At 42.9% G+C, this 26,850-nt stretch overlaps 1 protein-coding gene across 2 annotated transcripts in view; it reads right to left on the bottom strand.

The window, feature by feature from the left end:
- Window positions 1–26,850, bottom strand: part of LOC147663345 (tRNA (cytosine(72)-C(5))-methyltransferase NSUN6-like) — a 103,443-nt gene that overhangs the window by 65,019 nt on the left and 11,574 nt on the right. For both annotated transcript variants that reach the window (XM_086950507.1, XM_086950506.1), the window contains 2 exons: window positions 24,543–24,652; window positions 14,752–14,908 (listed from right to left, as the gene is read on the bottom strand). In XM_086950507.1, the coding sequence (XP_086806633.1) occupies window positions 14,752–14,906 (155 nt within the window). In that variant the 5' untranslated portion in view covers window positions 14,907–14,908; window positions 24,543–24,652. Of the gene's footprint in view, window positions 1–14,751; window positions 14,909–24,542; window positions 24,653–26,850 lie in introns of those variants that run through there.

Here is a 26,850-nt window from a genome sequence, read left to right as displayed (position 1 = left end):
CCTTAACAAGTGCGTTGTGGCCGATGTGTTTCCCCTCCCTAATATAGGTGAACTAGTGTCAACTCTCAGAGGAGCAAGGTTTTTCAGTAAGTTGGACCTCAAGCACGCCTACCACCAAATATGCCTTGATGATAGCTCAAAGCACCTAACCGCTTTTATTACCAGCGAGGGCACATTTCAATTCACCAGACTACCTTTTGGACTAGTCTCAGCCGCTAGTGTGTTCCAAAGGCTTGTCTCCGAAGTTTTTAAGGGTCTTGACAAAGTTTTGTTTTTTCAAGACGACATCTTGATTTATGGTAGTTCATTACAAGAACACAACAAAATTTTGCACGATGTACTACTCAGAGTAGATGAGGCTGGTTTGACCTTAAGAAAAGAGAAATGTGCCTTCCTTTTGAGCGAGATAGAATATTTAGGTTTTTGTTTGTCCGAAGAGGGCATCAAACCCAAAAAGAATCTCATTGAAGCCATTGAACTAGCGCCCTCCCCAGTTGATAAGGATCAACTTCGATCCTTTATGGGTTTGATCGAGTTCTACTCGAGATTTGTAAGGGATTTTTCTTCCAAGACAGCTTCCCTTAGATCTCTGCTTAAAAAGGGTGTGAAGTTCAGCTGGACCACAGAACATGAGTCCTGTTTCCAACTGATCAAAAAGGAACTTAAATCCGCAAATGTTCTCACCCCCTTTGACACTACTCGCTCCTCCATCCTGATGGTGGACGCTAGTGCCATTGGTCTGGGCGCAGTTCTTTTACAGAAACATGGTGGTGTTGAAAAAACAATTGCATTCGCATCTAGACCCTTGTCCTCTTCTGAGTCAAACTACTCAGTGATAGAACGTGAGGCCCTTGCTGCGGTCTGGGGTACGAGCTACTTCCGGACCTATTTGTGGGGCTACAAGTTCGTTTTACGTACCGATCACAAACCCCTCGTAAATGTTCTAGCTCCTGGTGGTGCTGGTAAGGGTTCTCCGAGGTTAGCGAGACTAGCTTCTCGCTTGCAAGACTTTCAGTGCGAGATTGAATTTATTCATGGGTGGAAAAACATCCAAGCTGATTGTCTTTCTAGGCTACCCATGCCTTGCACTGATCGTAGTTCTGATATCAAGTCAGATGACCTCGCAGTTGCAGTTATGGAAGATGTCTTGTCGGTAAGCGGTAGTGCTTTTTCCCGTGAAGAATGGTCTAAGGGCATGGAGGAGGACCTGACTTTGAAGGCTGTGATCAGCCTAGTATCAAGGGGTACTAGGAGGGAAAGTACTGTCTGTCCTTCTGTTAGACCCTTCCTGAAAATTTTGGATGAACTTTCCTTAGAAGGCAAAGATGTGTTAATGCGGGGTGATCGCTTTGTTCCCCCTAGTTCGTTAAGAAAGAGGATTCTGGACTTGGCCCACGAGGGTCATCTAGGTCAAAGCCTTACACAACGTCGCGTCAAGCAAAACTTTTGGTGGCCCTCTATAGATAATGAGGCTGTAGATTGCGTTTTAAAGTGTGGCTTCTGCAAGGAAGGTGAGAAGCGGCTCAAGATTGTAGGCTCCCAGTCCACTCACAAGATCCTCTTTGAGAATACTCCCTGGCATAGTGTGTGCATTGACTTCATAGGCCCCATGAACGAACTTCCCACTGATCACCGCTTCGCAATTGTTCTTATTGACTGTTTTTCAAAGTGGTTGTGTGTACAGTTCGTAAGGGAGATTACCACCGATGTTACCATTAAGTTTTTGAAGAGCATTTTTATCAATGAGGGGTACCCCTCTGTCCTCATTTCGGACAATGGTACTCAGCTCACCTCCTCAAAGATGGTTTCTTTTGTTAATAATTGTGGTATCAAACATCAGAAGACGAGTCTTTATAATCCCCAAGGCAATGGACTCTGTGAGAGGGTGAATCGCCTCATTAAGGGCGTAATCCAGATGTTTGTGGAGTCTGGCTGTTTCTCTGTTGAGCGTGTCCAGGATCTGGTCTGGGCTTATCGCTCCACACCCCACAAGTCTGGTGAAAAGTCTCCCTTCGAGCTTATGCGTGGTCGCACACCAGTGAGCAAATTGACCCCTTCTTGGCTGAATTCTGGTGGTGACGTTTCCTCTACTCATGACAGTGCTTCCTTGCCCATCTCTGTGGGTGACTTAGTCAAGGTTAAGCCTGGTAGATTTACCAAGGGTCTTGGCAAATTCAGAGGCCCCTACAAGGTCAAGAAGGTTTTTCCCCACTTCATCTTACTGGCCAATGGTGAGAGTTGGAATTACCGGAGGGTAGCTCTCTACCAAAAATGTAAAGACTCCTCTTCTGTTGACCCCTCTCCTGCTAAAGGGGACGGTTGTAATGGTTATTTATTGTCTTCTGGTGGTTCTTCGTCTTCCATTCCCTTGCCTACCGATCGGGGGGAGGTGGGTGGTGGTGATGCCTCCACTTCCTTGCGTACTCGTCACAGTAGTTCCCTGATGGATTCTGGTTCTACTCCTTTTGCTTCTTCATCTGTATCTTGTACTCCTACTCTTTCTTCCTCTTCTCTACCTGATGTCCGTTCAAGGAGCTCTCGCTCCCGCCACCCTCCTGTGTATTTGAATGACTATGTTCATTAATGCTTCCTACTTCTCTATTTCTGTGTTTTTCTTCTCTTGCAAGGAAGGGAGATATGTTGTACAGTGCTTGGCTTCTCTCCCGAGCCAGCACTCTAGATCTCACTATGTATTCCAAGTTCTGGAGCTCTTCCCTGCCCTGTTGGCAGTTGGAGTTCTGGTCAGACAGGGAGCTGATCTACTTTCTCTGTGCTGCAATAAAGCTTTGTATCAAGCTTACCTCCACCTGTGGTCTTCTATTCATTTACAACAGTGTGCAATTGTTGTTGGCTCACGTAAGTACACCTTTGAATATTCTGCTCAGATAGTCAGTGAAGGCTCAGTCACACTACCAACCATTTCGAAACAATTTTGGAGCTGAGATATTTGAAAACAGCAATCCGCATGGGAACATATTGAAAAAATATATGAAAACATATGTTGCTGTTGAAATATTTTAAATACTAATTTTCCCAACCAGTTGTCTGTTTTATACTCACGTACAACAAAACAAGCCCGAGTTTGTGCAGTCAATAGTGCAAACACAATAGTAAGGGTATTCGTTAGTATTTTAACCTTATTTTAATATGTATTGCTCCGAAAATGAAGCTCATATGGCTTGTCTCTGTTGAAGCGCTTGGGTTCAGGATCAAGTCGGAATTTGGGTATTTGAGCACGTGTCGTCTTCAAAGAGTTAGAGAGGGCGCTCACGTAGCCTTCACACGTTGCAGACTGGCCTCACGGCGCTTGACACTTTCGTGCAAGATGTATTTTTCGGTTCGGCCCATAATAATACACTTTGGAATTACTTGTAACTGTGATTCTCTGAGGGAGTAAGCACGCAATATATTTTTCACAAGGCCTCAGGGGACCTACGCGACGGCTCCGTGCCAAACACTGGTTATTTCAAGCATATATAGGTGATTAATTTTGCCCGTGCTGACTGGGACGTACTTTTCCTTATCAGGATGTGGCCCCAAAGTAAGAAAAAGACAAACAGAATAAGTTCAAAGTCGGAGAAAGAGAACGACCGGCAAAGAGTGACAGAAGGATAAAAAAAAGCATTGGCATAGCCAATCGGTCTCACATTTGGGTCTTTATAAGTGTTTAGCCATGCTACAGTTGGTGTTGTTGCATGAAGGATATTGTGCTGCATAACTAAATACTTATAGGGCCCAAAAAGCGAGACCTATTGGCTATGCCAATGCTTGTTTCTTTCTTTACAAATGAAGCACTGTGCTTGGCTCACATTCCGCCCACTCCCTGAGGAATCCTTGCCTGTGCGCGTACTTAAATAATTCTAGCATGGGCAAGGAGCAGGGACTCCTTGCGCTGCCAGGGGTCTTGGGGTGGGGGTGACTCTTTTCAGTAATATGACACTGCCCCACCCGCGGCGGAAGCAGCAGCCAGCGGGAGGCTTGTGCAGTTATGGTTACCTGACTTCTAATCTTTTTCAAGAAGGTATGACTGTACCTGGCTTAAGTCGCTGCTTGCCTGGGCCTACTGTAAATCACTCTTAACATGCTGTTGTGTCCATTTCTCAATATAGTTTTAAAAACGTCAAATGCCGTCACTTCCTGTGAAGTCATCGGTTCAGTGGTGAGTGGTGTGACTTTCTTTTTTGTAAGAGAAGTGTAAATTCCCAATGACCACGTTATCACGCAATCCGAGGCGGAGGAGTCAGACTGTTGCGGCTGTACCGCACCCCACGGTATTTGCCGCCTGCGGTATCACCTTTCATGATTAGGTTGGAGTTATAATCAGGCCGACGTCTTATCTGCAGAGTACACCTTCTGTGGATCGGTTTTTAGTGCTAAACAAGAATATGTGTGATACAAGTTGGCACAAAAGTAACAAGTCAGAAGGTGAAAAACTTTGCATGCTGCATGCACCAAGCGAAGTTTTTCATAGACTTTCATAAAGGTAGTAAAAAAAGTGTAACTTCAGCCTTAATCAGGGGTATGTCACCACATCTGTACTACCCCATGAACATGGGGCATAACAATTCCCGGCTGGCACACTGAGGTTCGGCAGCCTCCTTGGCTGCTCTTAATCAGAGTTCTGAATTAGCAAATCGGGGGCTTTAAGTGCCCCTCTCTTTAAAACACTTCTTATAAACACCGTGAATAATTAAACGAATAACAGGGAGAAATGCAGCCACAGTCCGTCAGCGCACTGTTTGATTTACACCCTGTGTTCATTTGTAGAACCCGTTAACCAGATGAATTCCAGACATACCACAAAAAAACAGTGTCTCCTTGAAGCCCGCGCTGCCGGCTTACATTCACACCGGGTCCATGGCCTGTCCCTAGCAGCTGATGCCTGGGTCCAAAATAAACAACACAGCTGTCAGTGGAGAGCGACTTGGGCTCCACTGGACCGAAACGCACAGGCTGCAGAACAAAATATTCCACATGTTGGTGCGCAGACAGGAACATCACATGTATTTGTCCCCACTGTGCGTGTGCGCGCTGTATCATAATTAGGGTTCCCGGTTTTATGGTATTTATTTTTATGCCATTTCCGGTTGTATTTATCCATATTTTAAGTTTTGTGGAAAATGTAAGCTAAAATTAGCATATTTCCACATTTATTTATAAATATGCACTCATGCTTGAAGGTCTGCCAGGTTTCAGTGCTGTGAGTGTGATGTTCTCTCCTTCTCCTGTTATCCCTTCCTTCCCCTTTAAGACATGTCATTCTCCCCTTCATTCTTAGTTCTGAGAATGTACTTGCTTGTAGGATTCTGTATTAGTCAGTTACTTGTGGCTGTTCATGGATGAGGTTTTAATAAACCCACTCTGTTTAACTTGATTACCTTTAAGTTCGTTTTATTACATTTCATGCTACATTATACTGGCGACGATTGGAAACGAAACGACCTCAACAGGACAACACAGTAGATTTCCTGACCTGCCTTCTCCTCCAGCGGCTGTTTGTATGTGATCGGAGTGAAGCGAAGACTTCCCAGCGGCAGCTTTTAAAACTACCACGTTGGTGAGGAGAGCGGGAGGTGTTTGACCTGGGATAATTATAAAAAATAAGACTTTGCGCGTAAATAGAAAAACTTGTTTTATGCTCGCGCTCTGTTTGGTGCTCGCGCTCCGCTTTTTGGATTGCTGACGTCAATTTGCGCTTCAAACGTGTGCGTTTCACTCAACGGAAGGAACGCACTAGCGGAAACTAGCATTGACGTATTGATTTGATAACGCTGCGTTTCAGGAGTTCAGCGCTGCGTGTCAACAGAACGTCCTGTAACGCTGCGTTTCAGGAGTTCAGCGCTGCGTGTCAACAGAACGTCCTTTATTGCTTAACAATACTACATTCCAAGAAACCAGCGCTATAAGCTAATAGAACGATTCTTTGTTACATCGTTCTCTTCAAGTGGATGGAACTTTCGTTGTTTACTATTATTTGACATAATCGCCCTTGTTCAATTGTTCTGTGCAGAGACTGTCAAACAATCAAAAAAAAAGAAGAAGTAGTAGAACTTATCTATTGTTTGACTCTCTTTCCTTTATTTGTTTGTGCTGCTCAAGGACTGCCATGTACTATTTTTAATTTCCTAACAAATTGAAGGAAGATAATGAGCAAGAATAAACAGTGCACAAATAAGAAAGTATAAATCTTTAAGAAGTTAAAAAAAAAAGAGAAGGATACATATTTATCACAAATAAATATATATACATAAAAAATTTTTTTTTACTTACCTTGATTCAAAATGCAAAATGTAACAACCCGCATTTTTCCTTACGAGTCCAGGTGAGCCTAATGTAAAATGGAAGAAATGGAAGAAAATATTTGCAAATTACGCTAGGGTCTGCGGAACCAACGTGAGTGCTGAAAGAAAACACTCACTTCTACTGCATTGTCTTGGTGGTGAAGGACAAGATGTTCTCGAACATTTGCCAGACCTGTCAGCTGCTGAGCAAAGAAATCTAAACGAATACGAAATAGCCATTCTTCAACTTGACAGACATTATTTACCTAGACTTAGCACCATCATGGAAAGGTACCATTTTGGCTTGCGTGAACAGAAAAAAGATGAAACAGTAGAAGAATATGTATCTTCTTTGAGAAAACTTGCTTCGTCATGCAACTTTGGGCAGACACTTGATGAACGCATACGTGATCAGTTCGTTTTAAGATCCGCACATGATGATATAAGAAAAGAACTGTGGCTGAAGGATGACCCTCCTTTAGAAGAAGTTTTAACTATTGCAAAACAAGTAGAACATATGACGAGATGTGTCGGTGAACTTAAGAAGGAAAAAGAAAAGCCATCTACTGTTGAGTCTAAAGATGAAGTAAAAGTTGATGAGACTGTTTATCAATTAAAGAAAGTAGAAAATGTTATCAATGATGAGAAACATGTTAGGCCAACTAATCCTTCTTTCTCTTCCTCCGGTAACAAATTTTCTTGTTTTAGGTGTGGTCAAATTAATCATTTGGCTAATTCACCTATGTGTCCTGAATTAAAGGTAACATGTAATTTATGTAATAAGAAGGGTCATTTTGCAAAATTGTGCAGGAGCAAAACATATAATGGTGACAACTCAAGAAGAAGATGGTCTCAACCTCACGTAAGATCAATTTGTTTTGAGGTCAAGGATGACAAATCAGATCATCCCTCTCATTTAGTTAGCGTAGAAAGCTCAATGATAAATTTAAAATTTGATTCCTGCTCAAAAATAACTATAATTGATGAAAAGTTGTATAATGATCTATTTAAAGACAAAGTAAAACTGTTCAAATGTGATATTTTTCCGTTGGGGTATAGCGAGAAACCTATTGTGATGGTGGGTTATTTCATGGCTGAGATAGAACTTGGTTCAAGGATCACTGTTGGTAAAGTCTACGTGTCAAAGAAAGGTGATGCACTTTTAGGTTGGTTGCATCAACGCTATTTAGGTGTGACACTTGATCCAAATGCCTCTCCCCAAGTCCGAATTCAAGAAGTATCTAACCCTGTACGTGACAACAAGAGTGATGGAGGTTTGTCTTTGTCTTTGTCAAAACAATTTCCATATGTTTTTAAAGAGGAATTAGGGTGTTTGCGTGGTTACAAACATCATATTAAATTAAAAGTCAATGCTCTTCCTGTGGTGGCTAAAGTAAGGAGGATTCCCCTTGTAGAACAAGCGAAAGTTCAGGAGGAACTTGACAAACTTGTGAGAAATGATATTATCGAACCCGTGGAGGCAACAGAGTGGCTTGCTCCTGTGGTTATTGCAAAGAAACCTACTGGTGAAATTCGTCTTTGCATTGATCTAAGGGCTCTAAATAAGGAAGTAGTTGTTGACAGGTTTCCCCTTCCTAATATAGATGAGATAGTCAGCACTTTAGAAGGTGCAAAGTATTTTACCACTCTCGATTTAGCTTCCGCATACCATCAGGTAGAGCTAGATACTTATTCACAAGACCTGACTGCCTTTATTACACCTATGGGTACGTTTAAATTTAAGAGAATGCCTTTTGACCTCGTCTCAGCTGCCTCTGTCTTCCAACGAATCATGTCTAAGATCTTAAGAGGCTTGTCAGGTGTTAAGTGCTATCAGGATGATTTGTTAATCTATGGAAGTAGTGTTCTTGAGCATGATGGTCGTGTGTCTGACGTTTTGAAACGATTAGATGGTGCTGGTATGACCTTAAAAAGATCTAAATGCAAATTTAGGGTTCAAGAAGTTAACTATTTAGGTCATTGTATCACTGGTGATGGTGTCTTTCCAAAGAAAGAACTTGTTGAATCTATAGACAAAGTTAAAGATCCAACTTGTAAAGAAGAACTTCTCTCATTCTTAGGCATGGTGGAATTTTATGGAAAATTCATTCCCAATTTCGCAGACAAAACCCATAATTTGAGAAAGTTAACTGCAAAAAATGTTGTGTTTGACTGGTCTTGCGAATGTAAGGCTGAATTTGAGTGTATCAAGAAAGAGTTGAATAAGGCTCCTTCCCTTCATGCGTTTGTTCCTGGACTACCCACTGTTATGTTTACAGACGCTAGTGATAAAGGCCTAGGTGCCGTTTTGGTCCAGAAGAGAAATGGAAAGGATTATCTTATTTGTTGTTCTTCTCGTTGCCTTAGAGGATCAGAGTTTAATTACTCCGTAATAGAGAAGGAATCTCTTGCTATTTTCTGGGCCTTGAGAAAGTTCAAGAATCTCGTTTGGGGAACAAAAGTGTGTGTATTATCTGATCATAAGCCTTTGAGAGAAGTCTTTTCAAAGAAAGGTCTTGATGCCATTTCCTCAAGAATCAGGAAATGGATGGTTTCTCTGCAGGAATTTGAGTTTGAAGTAGAATATATTCCTGGGATTGCTAACAGGTCGGCTGATTGTTTATCTAGATTGGTTGACAGTGAAAATGCTGATCAGGATGATTTTTGTGAACCTGATGAATGTACCAATGTGTGTGAAATTACTGATGGTGCAATTGATGAAACTGAATGGAGGTTGGAGTTGGGAAAAGATGATGAAATTTCTCATGTAATTCTTTCTTTGATGAGTAAATCTCGTCTGTCTAAACCTTGGTCTTTGGTTTCAGATGAGCTCTCCGTAAATAATGGTCTGTTGACTCGAGGTACTAAACTTGTTCCTCCCTCTTCTCTTAGAGGAAAGTTGTTGACTCTTGCCCATTGTGGTCACTTGGGGATTGTGAAAACCAAAGAGTTTCTACGTATGCAATTTTGGTGGCCAGGTATGGATCTTGAAATTGAAAGAATGGTTAGAGAATGTCCTGAGTGTTGTTCTAGCGATAAGATCCTAAAAACTAAACAAATGCCCATGGTTAAGAGGGCCTTACCCGGTCATCCTTGGGATAAGGTTGCCATTGACATTCTGGGTCCTTTAGCTGGTGTTTCCGATACTCCTTACCTCATTGTACTAATTGATCTCTACTCTAGGTGGATTGAAGTTTCTGCTGTCAGAGAAATTACCTCTGATTCCATCATTAAGTTCTTGGAACCTCTGTTTTGTAAGGAAGGTTTCCCAAATAGTATTCTGTCTGACAATGGTCCTAAGTTCTGTTCCTCAGTTTTTGTTGATTTTCTAAAAAAGTATGGTGTTACTCATAAGAAGTGTTCACTTTATCACCCAGAGACTAATGGTGCTGTTGAGAGGGTCAATAAAACACTGAAGGAGTCAATTCAACTTGCTCGTGCTTCAGGTTTAAATTGGAAAACCACTCTCCAGGACAGGATAAATACCTATCGTTTTGTCCCTCATTCCTCTACTGGTAGGTCTCCATTTGAGCTGTTCAAAGGGAGGATTCCTAATACTTTGTTGTGTCCTGGGTGGATGTGCTTAAACAAAGGTCTGGTGAATAATGACATAGGCGATTGGAGGGCAAGAGAACTGTTCAAGCAGAATGCACGCAAAACTTAGTTTGACAAAAAGAAAAGTGTAAATTTTCAAGATGTCAAAGTCGGTGATTTGGTAAAAATAAAGACTCCGGTTGGACGTAAACCGTGGTCTAAATATACTGATGTTAGAGCTGTTATTAAGGTTTTCAGGAATGCTGTAAAGACTGAAGATGGAAGAATCTGGAACAAGAGTCGTGTTGTGGTTGTTAATCCTAATTTGTTTGTTGACTCAACTCATAATGATATTGGTTTGTGCAGTAATTCCTTCCTTCCAACTCTTCATTTGACAGGTTATCGTCTCCTTCTACAAGAAGTCAAAGAATTCGTAGTGCTCCCTACTACTTAAAAGATTATGTTTAGCTCATTTTTCTTTTGTTTATTCTACTTAACTTGTTTTTTTTTATAAAAGAAGGGAGATGTGTGATGTTCTTTTTCATTTTTTGTAAAGGAAGGGAGATGTGTGATGTTCTCTCCTTCTCCTGTTATCCCTTCCTTCCCCTTTAAGACATGCCATTCTCCCCTTCATTCTTAGTTCTGAGAATGTACTTGCTTGTAGGATTCTGTATTAGTCAGTTACTTGTGGCTGTTCATGGATGAGGTTTTAATAAACCCACTCTGTTTAACTGGATTACCTTTAAGTTCGTTTTATTACATTTCATGCTACATTATAGTGAGCACCAGCAGAAGATAAATCAGTGTACTTATATGAAAAAATGCAAATGTCACTATCAGTAAACACAAGATAAAAGGTCAAGGCACTCTAGACCTGCACTTGTTTTACTAATGTTCTAGGTAATATTGGACAAACTGTGGTAGTGCGCGAGCTGGGAACCTGACCTCCCTCGCTCCCTTGATTTTGTGGAAAACCAAAATTAATACCACAAAGAAAAGGTGCTCAGCACATACCAATATATTTAGAATATTAAAGAATGATATGATACAATTTAAGAAAATGCAGTCTAGTGTCAATCACGATCATAATAGATACACTCCCAAAGCCCAATAAGTTTGCTGAAGACTTTGTTTTGTCCCAAACAATGTTTCTTCTTTCTTTATTTGAGAGATGATATTTTCATTCAATTATTAAAAACAATATACATGATCAAAGCCAACACGGCGCGTTTCGTCTCCACGAGACTTCAAGGCTTTATTTATAATCCTTTATAGTACTTTCTGATGAACCTTGCTCAAGAGAGCGCCCAATAGTTTGATTAGCGTGTTCCTATCACTGGTAAAATCGAGCCTGCCACAAAGCAGAGATAAGTATTCTCCAAAAATGTTGCGGTTAGCCCTCAATGTTTTCCACAATAGTATCCTTCTGTCTCAATCAATTATCGATGAGACAAGTCATTCGGTCCGATGTCCGAATTCGTGAAGTTGCAGGCACTATCAACCTTGTGCATATCTACAGCTGTTAAAGCCTCATTACTAAAATTCCTTTCTTTTTAAACCCGCTTATCTAGCAATCCACACATCGATTGGCCTGGCAGTCATGACAGACAGTATTAAGAATTACTCAAAAAGCTACCCAATTTCCGTTTTTATCCACATTTAAAAATAAATAGACAAGAAAATGAATGTTTTCTGTCTGTATTTATCTGTAAAAACTCAGTAAAAACAGAAAACAGGGAGCCTTAATCATAATACGTATTTGTTCACGTAACAGACTGTTGATACAATATATTTAACACTGTCAATACACCATGTACCATCACGCGTAAAAACACTGCAACATAATGAACCGGTACACACTGTTCTATCATATGTACACACGATAAACTCAAGTGAATGCACGGTTGTGTCCTGTATGCATGCTTTGTAACGTGTGTAAACGTGTTGGGCCCGATTGACAGAATGAACGTAAGACTCAATCCTAAACTTACTACTATTTTGGTATTCACAGAATGCACTTACTCATTTCGGTATTCACAGAAGTTAGTAGTCCTAACTTTAGGACTCCTAAATGCCTTCTGTGAATACCGAAAGTCTTAAAATTAGGATTTTTCTCAGTTTAGTAGTAGTAAAGTTAGGACTCCTAACTTTAGGACTCCTAAATGCCTTCTGTGAATACCAAAAGTCTTAAAATTAGGATTTTTCTCAATTTAGTAGTAGTAAAGTTAGGACTAGTAACTTTAGGACTCCTAAATGCCTTCTGTGAATACCGAAAGTCTTAAAATTAGGATTTTTCTCAGTTTAGGAGTTTAGGAGTCCTGAAGAGTTTGACCGGGAGCTTGTCGAAAGCCAAGCCGGCGATATCTCACTGAACCCAGACTAGTGAAAAGCATTGAGGGACCCCAGGAGAAAAAGCTCTTACGTTTTTAAGTCCGATGGTAAAAGTCTTAACGGCTCCAACTGCAAGAGCCAAGCGGCCCACCTACACCCGCAAGCCGGCCCGGATCCCTGGGTCGTTCCACTGGAAGGCATTGACAGTCCGACTTCCATAGTTTGACTGGGAGCTCGTTGAAAGGCAAGCTGTAAGCCCTCACTGAACCCGTACTGGTGGAGAGCATCGAGGAACCCTGGCAGAAAAAACTCCAGGAACGTTCCTAAGTTAAAACTGCAACCGAGGTCTATTGTGAGGGCTAGCCGCGCAGGGCTCCATCGCGGTTGCCCTTAAACTTTGACTTTGTCTCAATCTAGCATGACCAGATGTCCCAATTGGTACTATAGGCTTCTATGAACTATATAGTGCTAAATGTTTGAAAATTCATATCTCTGACTCACTACATTGAATTTTCTTAGTTTTCGAGTCATTTTAAAGATAACGATATTTATTATTTTGATAAATTGGTGCTGGATTTTTATTGTGTTATGTCATAATTATTTACTAAATTGATGTTTTTAAATGCTTTACATGCCTGTCTCTGAAGTTAAGCCTGCCTGCTCACAGCCAAGCTACCAAATGTTGAGCATGGGAATAGTTTTCTGAGACCTATTTTTGAAGCCCTAGACTGCGTTAGTGGCCTTATTACCAGTGGTAGATGCATATTTACCACTAGTATTAATCCACTTTTCAACACTCCCCGTCTAGAAAATATGCCAATTCAAGTTACTGACACACTCCTACAAAGCCCTCCACAACCAAGGACCAGCATACATGAACCAATGCCTGAACTTACATCAACCATCCAGAAGCCTTCATTCGTCTCTCTCGCACAGACACAGTGCATCTACCATAGCCACAGCAGAGGCACTCTTTCTCCCACTTCACCTCCAAGTCCTAGAACGTCCTCCCTCTCCCCTTATGAAATTCACCCTCGCTGACGGACTTTGGGAAGAGACTCAAGACATGACTTTTTGACTAAAGCCATCAAGCCAGCACCTGGATACACTCACGGGAGATAAGCCACGCTCTACAAGTATGATGGATTGACTTTACTGGGTGGTGCACAAATGATAAATATTAACTCAAACCCAATTTCTGCACACTATCATTTGTGTGTAATATCGTTTTATCAGTAAAATTTAAATAAATAAATTAATTTCCCCTCGTCATTGTCCGTCGGAATACCCTCTCACCAGGTCCCACCGCTCTTACCTGCACAGAATGTGGCTGGTCACCCTTGATTTTCGTTTTAAAACTTGGGTTTTGATTCTAAAAACTTTAGGAAGCACTGCCCTACTAAATGGTAGGGAAAAAGGCTATGGTAGCAGGATTTAGCTCCAGTAGCAGCAACAGCACTCCACCATTCCAACTCCATGGTGCCTGTCCCCACCAGGGGAGTGCATAGGCTGTAGACAGATTTACATTCCTTGGCCTCTATTAAATTTTGCTTCCCTGGAAGTTCGATTGGAGGGTAACTTTTTTCGAGTTACCTTGGAGGGAGGGGAGAGGATATTTGTGCTAGTGGATTAGCGGGTGTCAGCCCATGCGCTCAGCGCATCTCCCACCTTTTCTAGCCAGTGCCGTGCTTACAATTCAAACATGATTCCGGAATAGGAATTCTTTCAGGAAAGCTGCCATCGCTAGCAAGCAAGAATCTCGTTTCAAATTCTGCCTAAACTGTATATTTATGTTTCCTGCGAGCAGAGTCCTGACTTGTAAAGCTGTTACTGTGCTGCACTACATGATTTTTGATGCCAGCTGCATCAGTTCCCCAGTTCTGGATTGATCGCTTCAGTGCACCAGGGGTATGAGGACATCATTCCAACATGGGAAAGACATTGACTTTCACCGGCTACTAGTCAGGGCAGATGAACACATTGAAGACATTACTGGTGCAAGCACGAAAAATAGTGACATGGACTCTGTTACAAAAGATGACATCTACATCATTTAGTTAGGTTTCTATCATATTCGACTACAAGACTAAAAAAATCTTAAAAAGTCTGCACTAATAATGTCTCTCTTCTTCAAACCTCAATCCTTTCTTTTAGCTCCATATGAAATGCGTTTGTGTAATGCTAATGTAGCTAGCTATATGTTTTCTTTGTTACATACTCTTCACGTGAAGAATGAGGAGAGTTAAATGCTAGAAGAATAGAGGGTTGAAGAAGGGAACAAACATTTGGTCACATGACCTGGGCTTGATACAGCAGTCCAGAGACACAGGACTGTTTTAGGGAGGACTAGCTATGAAAGACTATGGAGAATGTAAAATATTGGAAAACACATTTGATTTGAAAAGAACAGTACCAATGGTCCATGTTGTTTTATTGCTTAGGGGTCATTTGTTATTACGCTTTAGTTGAGAATATGTTCAATTTAGATCTAAGGTGAATAGGCCTGTTCATTAAAAAAACAAAAAAAAGAATTTACTATGAAAACAAACCGGATAAAAAGATCAAGTAACTCATGTGCAATCTTAAAGATACCTACAGTACTTACTTTAATGGGCTGCTTGAACTGAAGATATCCTTCCTGCTTAGCTCAGAAATTCCGTTTCCGATAAACACCGTGCAGCTATCAAGGAACTCAAGGGCTCCCCGTTTACACTTCCCTTCAATATCGGAGTACACGGAGACCACATCACCAGCTTTCATCCCTAAGGTAAAAGAAGAAACGAAGTGTATCTATCGTACAGTTTACAGAGAGTGCGACTCCCATAGTCCAACCAGAGATTTGAGTTGTCCAGCTCAACAGACATCACTCCGGCATTATTTTTAGTGTAGCAGAATCTAACCCAGAAATATAATTTAAAAAATGCAAAACAAGAATCAAAACAGATCTTAATTTGAGATCCGAAACTAACAAAACTGCTACTGTTTTACTGGCTTTCAGAGAATTATACAATGAAAATTCTTTAAGAGGGTATGCCATCCCGCTACTCTATTACGATTTGCTTTTTAATTCCAGTCATGTAATGACAAACTGGTGGACGAAGCTCTGCCTCTCAAACATTGAGGTGGGTTCCGACTGACTGTGGTCTTCAAATCTTGGGGCACAGATGGCATACAAGCAAGGATAACCAAGCCAGCCATCAGTATGACGTGGCCAGACAATCTGCAGTCATTTCTACCGTTTGAAGACTGCAACAAAACAACAATAAATTGCATCAAGTATTAAACATTTATTAATCTCTTGAAAACAAATCCATTAAAAATACAATTTCCTTCACAGATGATAAAAACACAAGTACCCCCAACACAGAATTCACACCCAAACAACCACACAAAAGACTTCACGGGAAAAAACAAGCCAGACACAAACAAATTAAGCAATACAGAGACATGTTACTGCACAGCTCAATAAAATTATTAGAAGCCCCAAAAAATACACACAACTTGGTCCAAATAACTCAGTGCTTTTTTTCTACAACTCCTTCTCCTCCAAACTATGGACGGTCAAAATGGATGCTTGTTGTCAAAATGCACTAAGGACCTGGTCTCAATTTTATCTTACCAAAGCCCACATCTTCTTATGTGCATACTAGTTGCAGACACAGTTGAAAAACTGGAAATCCATTCATTTTTGAGAGGTTACTCTGTCTGCTATTTTACAGCTTTTAAAAAAGTATTATGGAAACGTGAGGCGTTTCCCCCCAATTGCCTTATTCTACATCGGAGATGTCAATTTCCGGCACTTGTAGAATAGCCTTGGCTTTGTTCATCTTCTCATGCAATAAAATATGATTTATCAGCTTTACAGCAACAATGCAAAGTTCTTCATTTTTGCAGGGCATGTGGTTATTGGTTTGAAATCTCTATAATGCTATTGTCATGTTTGATACTTTGCACCGAAATTCCCCGTGGATCTGCACTAGCACAACAAAGGGCCACTCTGCATACTCTACAGGAGGTATCTATCGGACCGGAAAGCTGGGTTAATGTACCAGGCATGAGTGTACGAGTCAATTTAGGACAGAAGTAGTGCAAGACAAGGAAAGCAGGGACACAAAACTCCCCTGCAGCCAAAATGCTGACAGTTCTGTAGAAGGCCAGCTTAACAAAATGCAATGACTGGAGAATGGATCAATAGGCTTAAAAGTTACCACATAATTTAGAAACAAAATGTTCGGTGTATTCACAGGCAAAGAAAGGAAATCCATCACCTGCTGGTGCTTTGCTTCCCTTGTTGGTTGGTGCCACAAGTGTCTTGAAGCTAGGGTGGTGTGTCTTGTAGCTAAGGAATCCAGGGGATCAAAGGAGTTAGATAGGTAAGCCAATGGTACCCCAAGAAGGCTGTACATGAGCTAAACTTTCTACAACTTTGACACAAGACAAGTTCTCCATTGTTTGTTTAGTTAGAAGGTAGCTATGATGAAGAGACATCCTACTTTGAGGTTCAACTACATTTTTGCTGCTAGTTTGCGGTACCCAATACAGACTTAACCTACAGTACTGAATTCCAACTCAGCAGAACTCTTCCGGAACACATACCCGAAAAAGTTCTCGAAATGATGTGCTGAATAGTGCAGACTCCTCGGATCCTGCTGACCTTAGGTTCTCTTTCGAGCATTTCACAGCCACAAAGAGTCTGCAAACCAAATTCAGGGCTATAACATCCTCTACAATTTCTTCCGGCGGCCATCAGACACTGAAGAATCTTCAGCTTCATTATATATGCAAGAGAGCAACCAACAAAAGGATTCAGACAGGAGCATCAGAAAAGACTGGTTAGGCTGGCAGTGGGGTCATCATTGTGATGAAAGCATTATTCCAGCTGCAAATATTCCTTAGCAGGACTTCCACTGGAGCATATACGAGGGTATGGCACCATCTCTAAATTCATGCTAAATTAGTGCCACCGGATAGACTTGGAACTACAAAAATGGGATGCATGCATTTTTTTCATTAATCTTCGACACAGGAAATTTCTTGAGCCATTGACAGTGAAACAGTGAGCATGCGGCAACAGTCCCCAATACACGCAGACTGAAACTATGGAAAACAAGACATCCAAACAAAGGTGCACGCAAACGCTTTCATTTCCATCACCAGTCCATGTCAGAAAACACAACCAAAGTCATTAAGTGGCAATGCAAAGAAGCACCACCATACTATTCCTTAGTTACACGCTCGGATGTCACCAACACATGCCTGTTTGACATGAACACTTTTGTGCAACACTGACTTGTTCCCATGAACACCAGCTTAGGCAAACACCAATGTACTATGGTTCCAGTACTATCGACCTGCCAAATCCTCACATTCATAAATAATAAAAACTGCTCCCAAGTACATGTAGGCAAAACCCGTAAACAAACCAACACCATTGCCAATATACACTGGCTCTAGTACCAGACGCACTGCCTTCCATTTGTTCACTATGAAAGGTAATACATACAGGCGAAAAACGAAAACCGGTTGCAATTGTGGGAGTACATAAACCAAAACAAAACCTACCAGCATCTAAAAACAAACAAGGGTACTACAATGGTCCAGTCACAAAATTGGATATATTTGAGAAACAGGGTAGTCGCACACTTCCCCCAATTACAAATGACATAACTCAGAGCAAGATATCTACCTCCATTTACAACACTAGAATAAGCCCATCGCAAGACAACGCAACGCATAATCAATACGCATCTATCATACGTAACCTCAAAGCCAAAGAGATCCCTATACTGCCACCCACACGTGCAAGTTAAATCAACGCCAGGCTGAGACAAAAAAAAAAGTATGCCCATCCTGTATTTCAATGGCACAATCGCCAGAAGACAAGTGTCAAATGAATGTACCTGGCAACTGTGAAACATGCAAACCCAAAAGCTTAAATCCTCTTAATTCACTAATAGCGTTAATGCATTTACAGAAAACGTAACCATTCTCGCTTCAGATGCATGAACGGAGGAAACATTTTGAACTTTGCAGCAATAAAGAGCAAACAATCTGACAGAGGTCTCAATGCTACTCTTGAGCAGAGTTGCTGTCGAAAGACTCCATCGGATCCCAGTACTTTTACGGTAGATGGTTTCAAATAGCAGTTACCTATCTCGACGTCGCGTTTGATCAATTCATCATAAAAACAATATTTTACCCTTGATGAAGCTCTACTTATGATAAACGTGGTGCGTGTAATCCTGTGAAATGTCACACAGTGGATGACCTCTCAGAGTGGACAACAAATTGTCTAACGGATATAATGAGAAATACATTATGCAACTTATAAAACAACTTTGGATTTGACTCTGAAAGAAACTAGCTCCAAAACCATTCAATTGCAGTGTCTGAATCTCAAAGAGGCACACACTAATTGATCTCCTTAACGTGTAGGGAAACATAGTTAACAGCAAAGAGGTACACCACTGGTTAATCTCCATATATTCTATTAAACTGCACTTACTAGTTGTGTCTCAGGTATTATTCGAATTTCAGCTCACGTGCCTCTGTGCAGTAACAGTACTTCCCTTTCCCCACTCCACGAAAACAGCAGAGCATATGCTTGAAAGTCCTCCTACAATTGGTGTAGACCCAATGTTTTCACACTGCTGTAGTCCTTTTTCGCCTACCGGCCCAGAAAGCTTATGGGACACATCCACCCTGTCCACCTGAGCTTCCGTACTATCATAGATTCTGCACATAAACTGGGCACCTGACCTGGTAAGATGCCACATGGAATCTCTGCAAATATTGTCCCCGCCAGAACATCCTACCAATAGCCGGCCAAAGCTGGGCAGGACCAACATAAGTGATACAGGTTACAATCAATTACCGGCACTACATTTCAGGCAGAGGTCGTGTGGCAGCACCTTGGCCTTCTTGGCTTCCAGTGAGACCAATACCAGTTAATCAAACCAAAATTGATTAATTCAATTAAAATGTCTATTAACCATAATGGGGGACAATGCTGGGAACCAGGGCATGCACCAACCCTCCACAAAGTCCAGACCCCCTCCGGCCAACCCCTTTGTATGTAGTATCTCCAAAAGGCATTTGGCAACTGGGATAGTGGTAGGGCAACCAGCTGCCTGCTGGAGTTATAATGAGGAGCAGTTCGTGTGCTGACCATCCTGGCTGGGGGAGTAACTGCATGGCACTAAAGCAAACCCAGAAGTGGGAAGGGAGGAGTATATGCATGCAGTGCAGTGATAAAGAGCAACTAGCTTTGGGGGGGGGGGCAGGTGAGGGCCCACCATGGTACATAAAGCAGGCACAACTGGAAGTCAGTAGGCAGGCATGGTTAGTTCTCTGCTCTGTCGTCTCATACCCCCAATTCTTGCTTCAGAAAGGACCACAATTTATCCCCATCACTCCTTGTGGATGCCCTCGACCACCCAGTGCAAGCCCATGCAATCTGATTCGCGCTGTATCACACCATCTAGCTCCTAATGTCTGGGTTGGTATCCAGGTGATTTCCACTGTGGGATGGGATCAGCCTGAGAGGAGGACACAGTGGCTCTGGAGGTTGTGCTGTTCATGGTGCAATCCTCCAGGCTATCAAGGAACATCCCTACGCCTCCAAGGTCTTAGAATACGTTTGCTTGCAGTTCAGTCACCAGCATGTGTGCAGGATCGAGGAGACCATACTTAGTGTTCTAATTTGTTAGTCTGGGGCAAAGAGCAAGAAATCTCTTCTGCTTAGTATTAGTGGTTGCAGAGTAGTCTGCTGTGACCATCTTGGTGTAATGGTTCAGTAGGATGGCCAGGAGGTGTTTGTGACAAAGAGGACATGCTATGATCAGCTAGGCCACATTTGAGTGTGCTGCAGATTAAGATTGAACCAGTAAACTTGCTGGTACTCATAATGTAACAAGCATAATGTCTTATTCTTCTCCCTCTGCGACTCCATAGATGTCAAAGTGATCTCTTCTCGCCCATTATTCGAGGTCAGTGACTTTATGTCAGAGGAGCTCTATGTCACACCCCCAGTTCGACATGCAATCATATTGGGTTACCACCCCATCAAGTAATTTGTCCACTTTATTCAAGCAAGTGTGAACAGTAGATACCACCAGTCTCTTAGACTTCACTTTAGGTGTGAGTTTGCCCATTTTGCGTCCACATTGGTGAGAGTGGCCCGATGGCTGATTTTTCTTTAGGGAGCCTCTCCATGGTGTGGTCTAGTAAGGTCAGGGTAGGTGACATTGAGGGTGGTTTGGTATAGCTGACCACCTCAAAGAACAGGAGCTGGCAGGCCAAAGCTTTGTGATGTGAAATCACATGTGGTGCTGAGTTAGTTGCATTGACTGTACCGACTGAGGCATAGTTCTCTGTGACTTCACCAAGGTGGAGCCTGCTTCATTATTCATGTCCTGTATGGGGAGTGAGCCCATTCATGGGGTGGGGGGGGAATATAGCTACTTTTCTCTTCCAACATAGTGTTTGGTAGTATGACCTTTCAATGCAGTTCAATGCGAGAGAGGAGAGGATCCTGCAGGCATCGGGCTGTTGACTATCAAGAGGGTCCAGCCACTTGAAGGGTAAAGGTTAGCTGTGGTCAACAGCAAAGACTAAGGGTGCAGTCAGTAAATTACCATGGCAGCACTCCTGCTGAGAGGGAGTGGTATATAGCACCCATGGAGACCTAGAACAAATCTCCTTACCAGTAGCGGCCCGTATAGGGTGTGCTGTCAGGCGGTGACGTGGGGCGGGAGAGGGGTAGGGTGGAGGGTAGTAAACACTGGCATATGGATTAAAGCAGGTAGACATTTAAATCTATAAAAACGAATTTCGTTGCCCGCCCTGCATTGCATTTGGCGATGCAGGCCCGCTACTGCTCCTTACCCTTTCACAATTGCAGGTGTGTCTCCTAAGGCCAGGGCATCCTCGTAGCCAATGGGTACATAACTGCCATCTAGTTATGCCCATGGCTGACTCGTAGTGAAGGTTAGCAGATGGCAGCCCCTTGCATTAATCACATAGTAGTCGTCAGTAATGTCTCTCCTATGTCCCATACCAGAGTCTGTATCCCTACACACTGCCCATGCATGCGGGCTCTGTATGCCTTGGTCTGTGCCATTCCTCAGGACATTCAGATAGGTTGGGATTAGGGGCAATTGTCGATGCAAGTGGGCCTCTAGTGCTGTTGCACAGACAGACCGCTGCATCCTCTAGGTCCAAGTTTACAGGGTCGCGCCAAGAGGCTGCAGTCCCCCTGCTGGGTGCTGATCAAAAGGCAGGCGCAGGGATGCATAGCTGCAGTTGCTGGCTAGGCACAGTGGTGCAGTGCATGTGTCACAAAGGGCCTCGACGGGGATCTGCTGCAATGTCGCTAGCAGCATCCATATGTGCAGGTCCTGCCCCCATGCTGTTGCAGCCAAAACAGTCTCTTTGATCATCTAGGTAGGCAGAGGTGGCTGTGCTGAGTCTACCATGAAGGTAGAGCTCACACTGCATCTTCAATGTGGTCCGGGCAGCCCAGAAGGGCCGCTGTCCTTTGCATTTTACTGTGCAACGGGTGTCTTCCTGGCCCTGTGGGTAGGCCGCGGGCGCAGTCGCTGCATGTGCTCTTACAGAGGTGAGGTTGGTGCTCCTCACACAGCTCCAAGTGATGGGCACCCTCTATTCCCTCATCAGATATTGTGGAGGAGCCCTGTTGATGGTGAGGGAGCAGGGTAGGGCTGGCGCCAATGCAGCACTCCAGCAGAGAGAAGTCATTGTGGTTCTTAGCTCTTTCTCCGACACCCTGGGCCATGGTCCTATTTGCTTGCTGTGATAAAATTAGTCCTATTGAGGGTATATATTAGAACATAGTCAAAGAAACTTCTTTGCATAAAAAAAAGACTGTAGGGACAGATGGACTGCCCTCAGTTCAAGCACACTAAGTGGTATGCTTGTCCCCTCTCGCACCCTCTCCCACCCACCCCATCTCCTTCATTTCATATTTTTTCTGCTGTTACTTCTCATCCTCTCCCCCTTCACATACTTCTCCTGTTTCCCACTGTACATCTTTACCTTGTCCCTCGATTTGGATCCACGCTACACCCCTTATTGATTTTCCACCTTCTCACTTTGCATTAACATCACCACACATTTTCATCCTCCCCTTCTTCTAGTCCCCTCTCTTATGTGTTCGTCTCCTTTTCCCAGTTTTCTGCTCTCTTCCCTTAGCCACTCTTCCACCCAAATCCGTGGCAAGATTAAAGCACATATTACTCAAAGTTGCTCCCTCAAGAGTGCTTGGGCGCAGGTGAAGAGGAGCAGTCCTCTCGACAAACGCAGGTTCTATTTCCACATTCCTCAGAGGAGTGAAAATGGAGAACACAGCTAAAGCCCAATCAACTGCCTGCTTTAAAATAGCCAGAAAGCGTGGAGAGAAGTAAGATCAGGAGCTGGGTGGGGGAGGTGGAGGGTGGGGGAGGAGGAGGGTGGGGGAGGGGTGGGGGGGGGGGGAGAAGGAGGAAAACGACAAAGTCTAATTGGAGAATAAAACAATGTGGTCATTGTGCAGATCAGGCTGAAGTATATATAGAGATTATTTTATGCCTTGCAGTAAACAAGTAAAGTATCACTAAGCATCCTTTCTGTCCGTAGGAAAATGTGGATGGTCTAAAATCAAATAGTACCACGGCTGTACAACAGTAACTGGCGCAGTTACAGAAATGGGCGATCGAGCTGCTATAGCTGGTTTTGGAAACTGGTCTTGTTTTTCAGTCTGAGCCATGTTTAATAGAAAGATACTGGAGTTAAGTTCGCAGATTTCGTGGGTCAACAGTAAGAAGTACAATGGAGGCTATATCGGAGATCTTTGACATACTCTTAATCAAAAAGATCCCCTTTATATGGAATTGGAACCCGGACATAGGAATTCGAGACTGAGAATTGCCAACTGAGCATGGAACCATGCTTGCCATGATTGAGGGATCTGGCTAGCTGGACATTCTCCTTCCACCTGTGAAGTAACACTGGCTGTGAAACTTGACAGCAGCACTTCATTACCATCATGAAAGTGCAGAGCCCATGCACAACAGATTACTGGGTTACACCTAAAAGGATGATCCTTCAGGCTGCTGCAGTAAAAGCATTATCGCCTTCCATGACACTATATGACTACAATTAAGTCTCAGGAGGTTGTGCCCTGGATGTGCAATGGACTCATTAAACATCCTCGCACAACTCTACTCGGCAGGCATTGGAAACCGTTCTATGCATTTTAATTGTCCTGCTATAATTGGGCTTGAATCATAGTGACAATAAAATTCCAAAAGAAAAAAAAGACACTCTGTTCTAGACAGGATCTCCAAACATCGCTACCAATCAGCGTCTTTTTTTCAGTGGCCTCCATTGGCTTTGAATGTCAAAAGTGTACTATGAACACAGTAAGATGATAGCCTGTACTTAATTGAGTCTATAACAATAAGGACTTTGCTGTGAAGTACATACTCTCGATTTGCACAACCACCTCACCAAAGCTCTTAAAAGGAAATTGCCTGAGAGTGTCTGACATGGTACAGGTGTTGATTTATTGTACTGGGACCAAAGAGGGATTCCTTAGCAGTGGAAACATCAGGCCAGGACTACTTAGGTGCCACAGGGAGGGCATATAATATATTAGAACATTGGAATGTTGGGAGCTCCATTGAAAACAATGGGGTGCTCCGGGCTTATAATGGCTGGTATAAGCCTGGAGCTCCAACATTCCAATGGTTCTTTGTTCACAGCTCTGGCTGTCAACAAAGGCTTCAGGGAACCTGAGGGGATTCCAATCCCCTCACGCTCCCAAAAGGCTTTGTTCTTTTTGTTAGAACATTCTGTCTTCTAGTGGCAGAATGTTCTAATAGCCTTATAGCCCTTCGTAGATGGGCTATACCGCTATTAAAGTCCCTCTCCCTTGTTAAAGGCCCTCGCCTTCGGCTCGGGGCCTTTAACGCTGGAGAGGGCCTTTAATAGCTGGTATAGCCCTCTACGGCGGGCTATAAGGCTATAGTAAATCAGAGGGGAGAAAGCATATGCAGGCTCTGCTCCTTCATCACCTCATGCACCACGTCGATTTAATCTCCTTCTACAAAATTTCCTATGATCCAACTAAAACACGCATTGATACCTTGATAATCTCTTGACAGGAATACTGCAAGAGGCTCACTCCTCCAGGGTCACCCTCTCTGTTCTTTCACTCACTTCATGATAGTCCCCAACAATACCACTGTATCCCTTTTCTCCTTCCCCCAAGCTAAAGAGACACCTGTCCCCTCCTAAACACCTACATAGCTGGTACATCAATGATTATAGACCGCGGCATCAACCATAATGTATATAGAAATCATAGGTAAACTTGTGTCATCATTGATTACTTACATTTGGAGGCTGCCACAATCCCTGGGGCATATACATGGGCTCCTCTTAGCACCGCATTCCCACACTGGGTTCCAACAATAACCTGCAAAGGATGCTGTTCTAAGGTCCTCCTGAAATTAGAAACGCAAGAGAGAAATCCAATATCAGTCAAAGCCACAGGGATGATCACACGTTCTGCAGAACCAAATGCAACTTTAGCCACACCAAGAAAAAGCACTGTGTTAATGGAATTATTTCCAATTGTCTAAAATCAGAAAAATGCATAGCAGACTTTTAATTGATGTGGGTGTTTACTATATTTCCTAACATTTTCTTTCAGGCTACAAATTCATATGCAATGGGTAATCTTATTGCAAAAAAGTTTGTGTGTGTTGTATGCAATAAACATACATTACACACAAATACTCTAATAATTACATAAAAATAATCTCATCCATCTTGAAAATGGCATTGACTAAAGTGGTCAGACTGTACCACTGTGTTAGATACCACTGAATGGAATCCTATACATGGCTGCTGGATATGCATGAATGGCCTTTGCCTCTGTAACATCCAGAGGTAAGTGATGTGCATACAACAGTGGTAGTGTTAAAAGAAAGTGGAGTGCGTTCAACATCCACAATGGAATGAGCAATTGTACTAGCAGCCACAAACAAATACCTCTCAAGCCAGTATGGCAGAATTCTGGGATTGCACAAAGGCAGAGGTGTCTTACTTGCCACCTAAAATCATGGCAAAGCCAAGTTAACTGTCCTTAATTTAGAAAGCACGCTTTCGTCAGTCACTAGATGTGCATGATTTTTCTTTTAATCAGTATCCGTCTTTATGTAACGAGGATATGGTGGGTTACAGAGGAGTATATCCATTGGGTTAGCCTATAAACCTACAGAGGATTTAGGAATTCTTTACAAGTAATTTTTTATACATTGATTGTCCTTCTATTAATGCTGTATGTATGTATTGCGAATTTAGATGCGGGCATTCTAAAAGTGAGCCTAGCTACAAAGCAACAATGTGCTCTACAAGAGCAGAAGAAACAAAAGTATGATTTTCTCTATTCCGTTGGTATCAGGATTCAGGATGGCTGTTTACTTGCTTTTTCATTACAGATATAAAAATACTAATATTAGAAAGGATGAAGGGCTGCAAAAATCAAAGGGGCGCACATCACATTTGTGGATGGCCACTTCCTTTCTTAATTATATACAGAGTGGGCTCCCCCATGTATCGTGCATGGGAGAAAGAACCCACAAGTGTACTTTGTAAGGTTACTGCATTTCACTGGTGTGTTTCGTTGTTATCCAGAGGCACAAAGCGGAGTACCTTTATACGAGTACAGAATACAGAGAGCACTTGTAATAATATTTGTATGTACTAAGAGAGCTTTTGATTCTTTATTATGAAGGCTCGTAGTTTTTACTGATTAACCTGATCACCTTTAAGATGCTCACCCACGCACACAAGGCCCTCCACAGCACCGGACCAGCATACCTGAACAGCCGACTCAAATTCCACGCACCCCAAAGGACCCTACGATCAAGCCCAGCTTTCCTACGCCGTGGTCCCCCGCACCAGAAAGACCAGACTGGGAGGCCGCTCCTTCTCCTTCCTCGCGGCCAAAGCATGGAACGCCCTTCCGCTCCACCTCAGACAGACAACATCGCTCCCCATCTTCGCAAGAAACCTCAAAACCTGGCTCTTCGACAGACCCCCTCCTTGATGGAATGGAACCTGCACCCCCCCCCCCCACTCCTAGCGCCTTGAGACCCTTACGGGTGAGTAGTCGCGCTTTAACAAACTCCTGATTGATTGATTGATACTGATTACTGCAGGGATGCCCTTCCGACCTGCCGGCCAAAGTGTTTTCCTACCTACTACCACGTCGCAGGCCAGCCTCCGTGTGGGAGTTTCTGCTCCTTCCAGTGCCGCCTTCAGTGACCTCAACTCCTGCCTAAATCGCGGACCGCGCACTGCCCGGACTTCAACTCCCACAGGGCAGCGCGGTCTCGCGACAGGCGAGAAGATCCTCCTTGAGACTCTGGGGCTTTAAATTTCATTGCGGGCTCCCGCGGCCCGTCCTTGCCAGTCTGTGCCTGGATGAGGCTGGGCTGGGCCCTTTTTCTTTCGCCTGGTTTTCCAACTATGCCGTATCGGTAAGATTATAAAGCCAACGGGACTCTCGAACTGACTTATATTCACTGAATAGTGCTATCTTTACCATCACCCATAACTATTTTTGCCCAGGTTCGCCAAAGTATGAAGACCGCTTAAAATATCCTTCCCCATATGAGACTTTTCACAGGAGAAA

The sequence above is a fragment of the Lissotriton vulgaris genome, unplaced genomic scaffold, assembly GCF_964263255.1.
Source record: "Lissotriton vulgaris unplaced genomic scaffold, aLisVul1.2 SCAFFOLD_2577, whole genome shotgun sequence".
In the NCBI taxonomy this organism is placed as follows: Eukaryota; Metazoa; Chordata; class Amphibia; order Caudata; family Salamandridae; genus Lissotriton; species Lissotriton vulgaris.
This window is presented reverse-complemented; position numbering and strand designations above follow the sequence as displayed.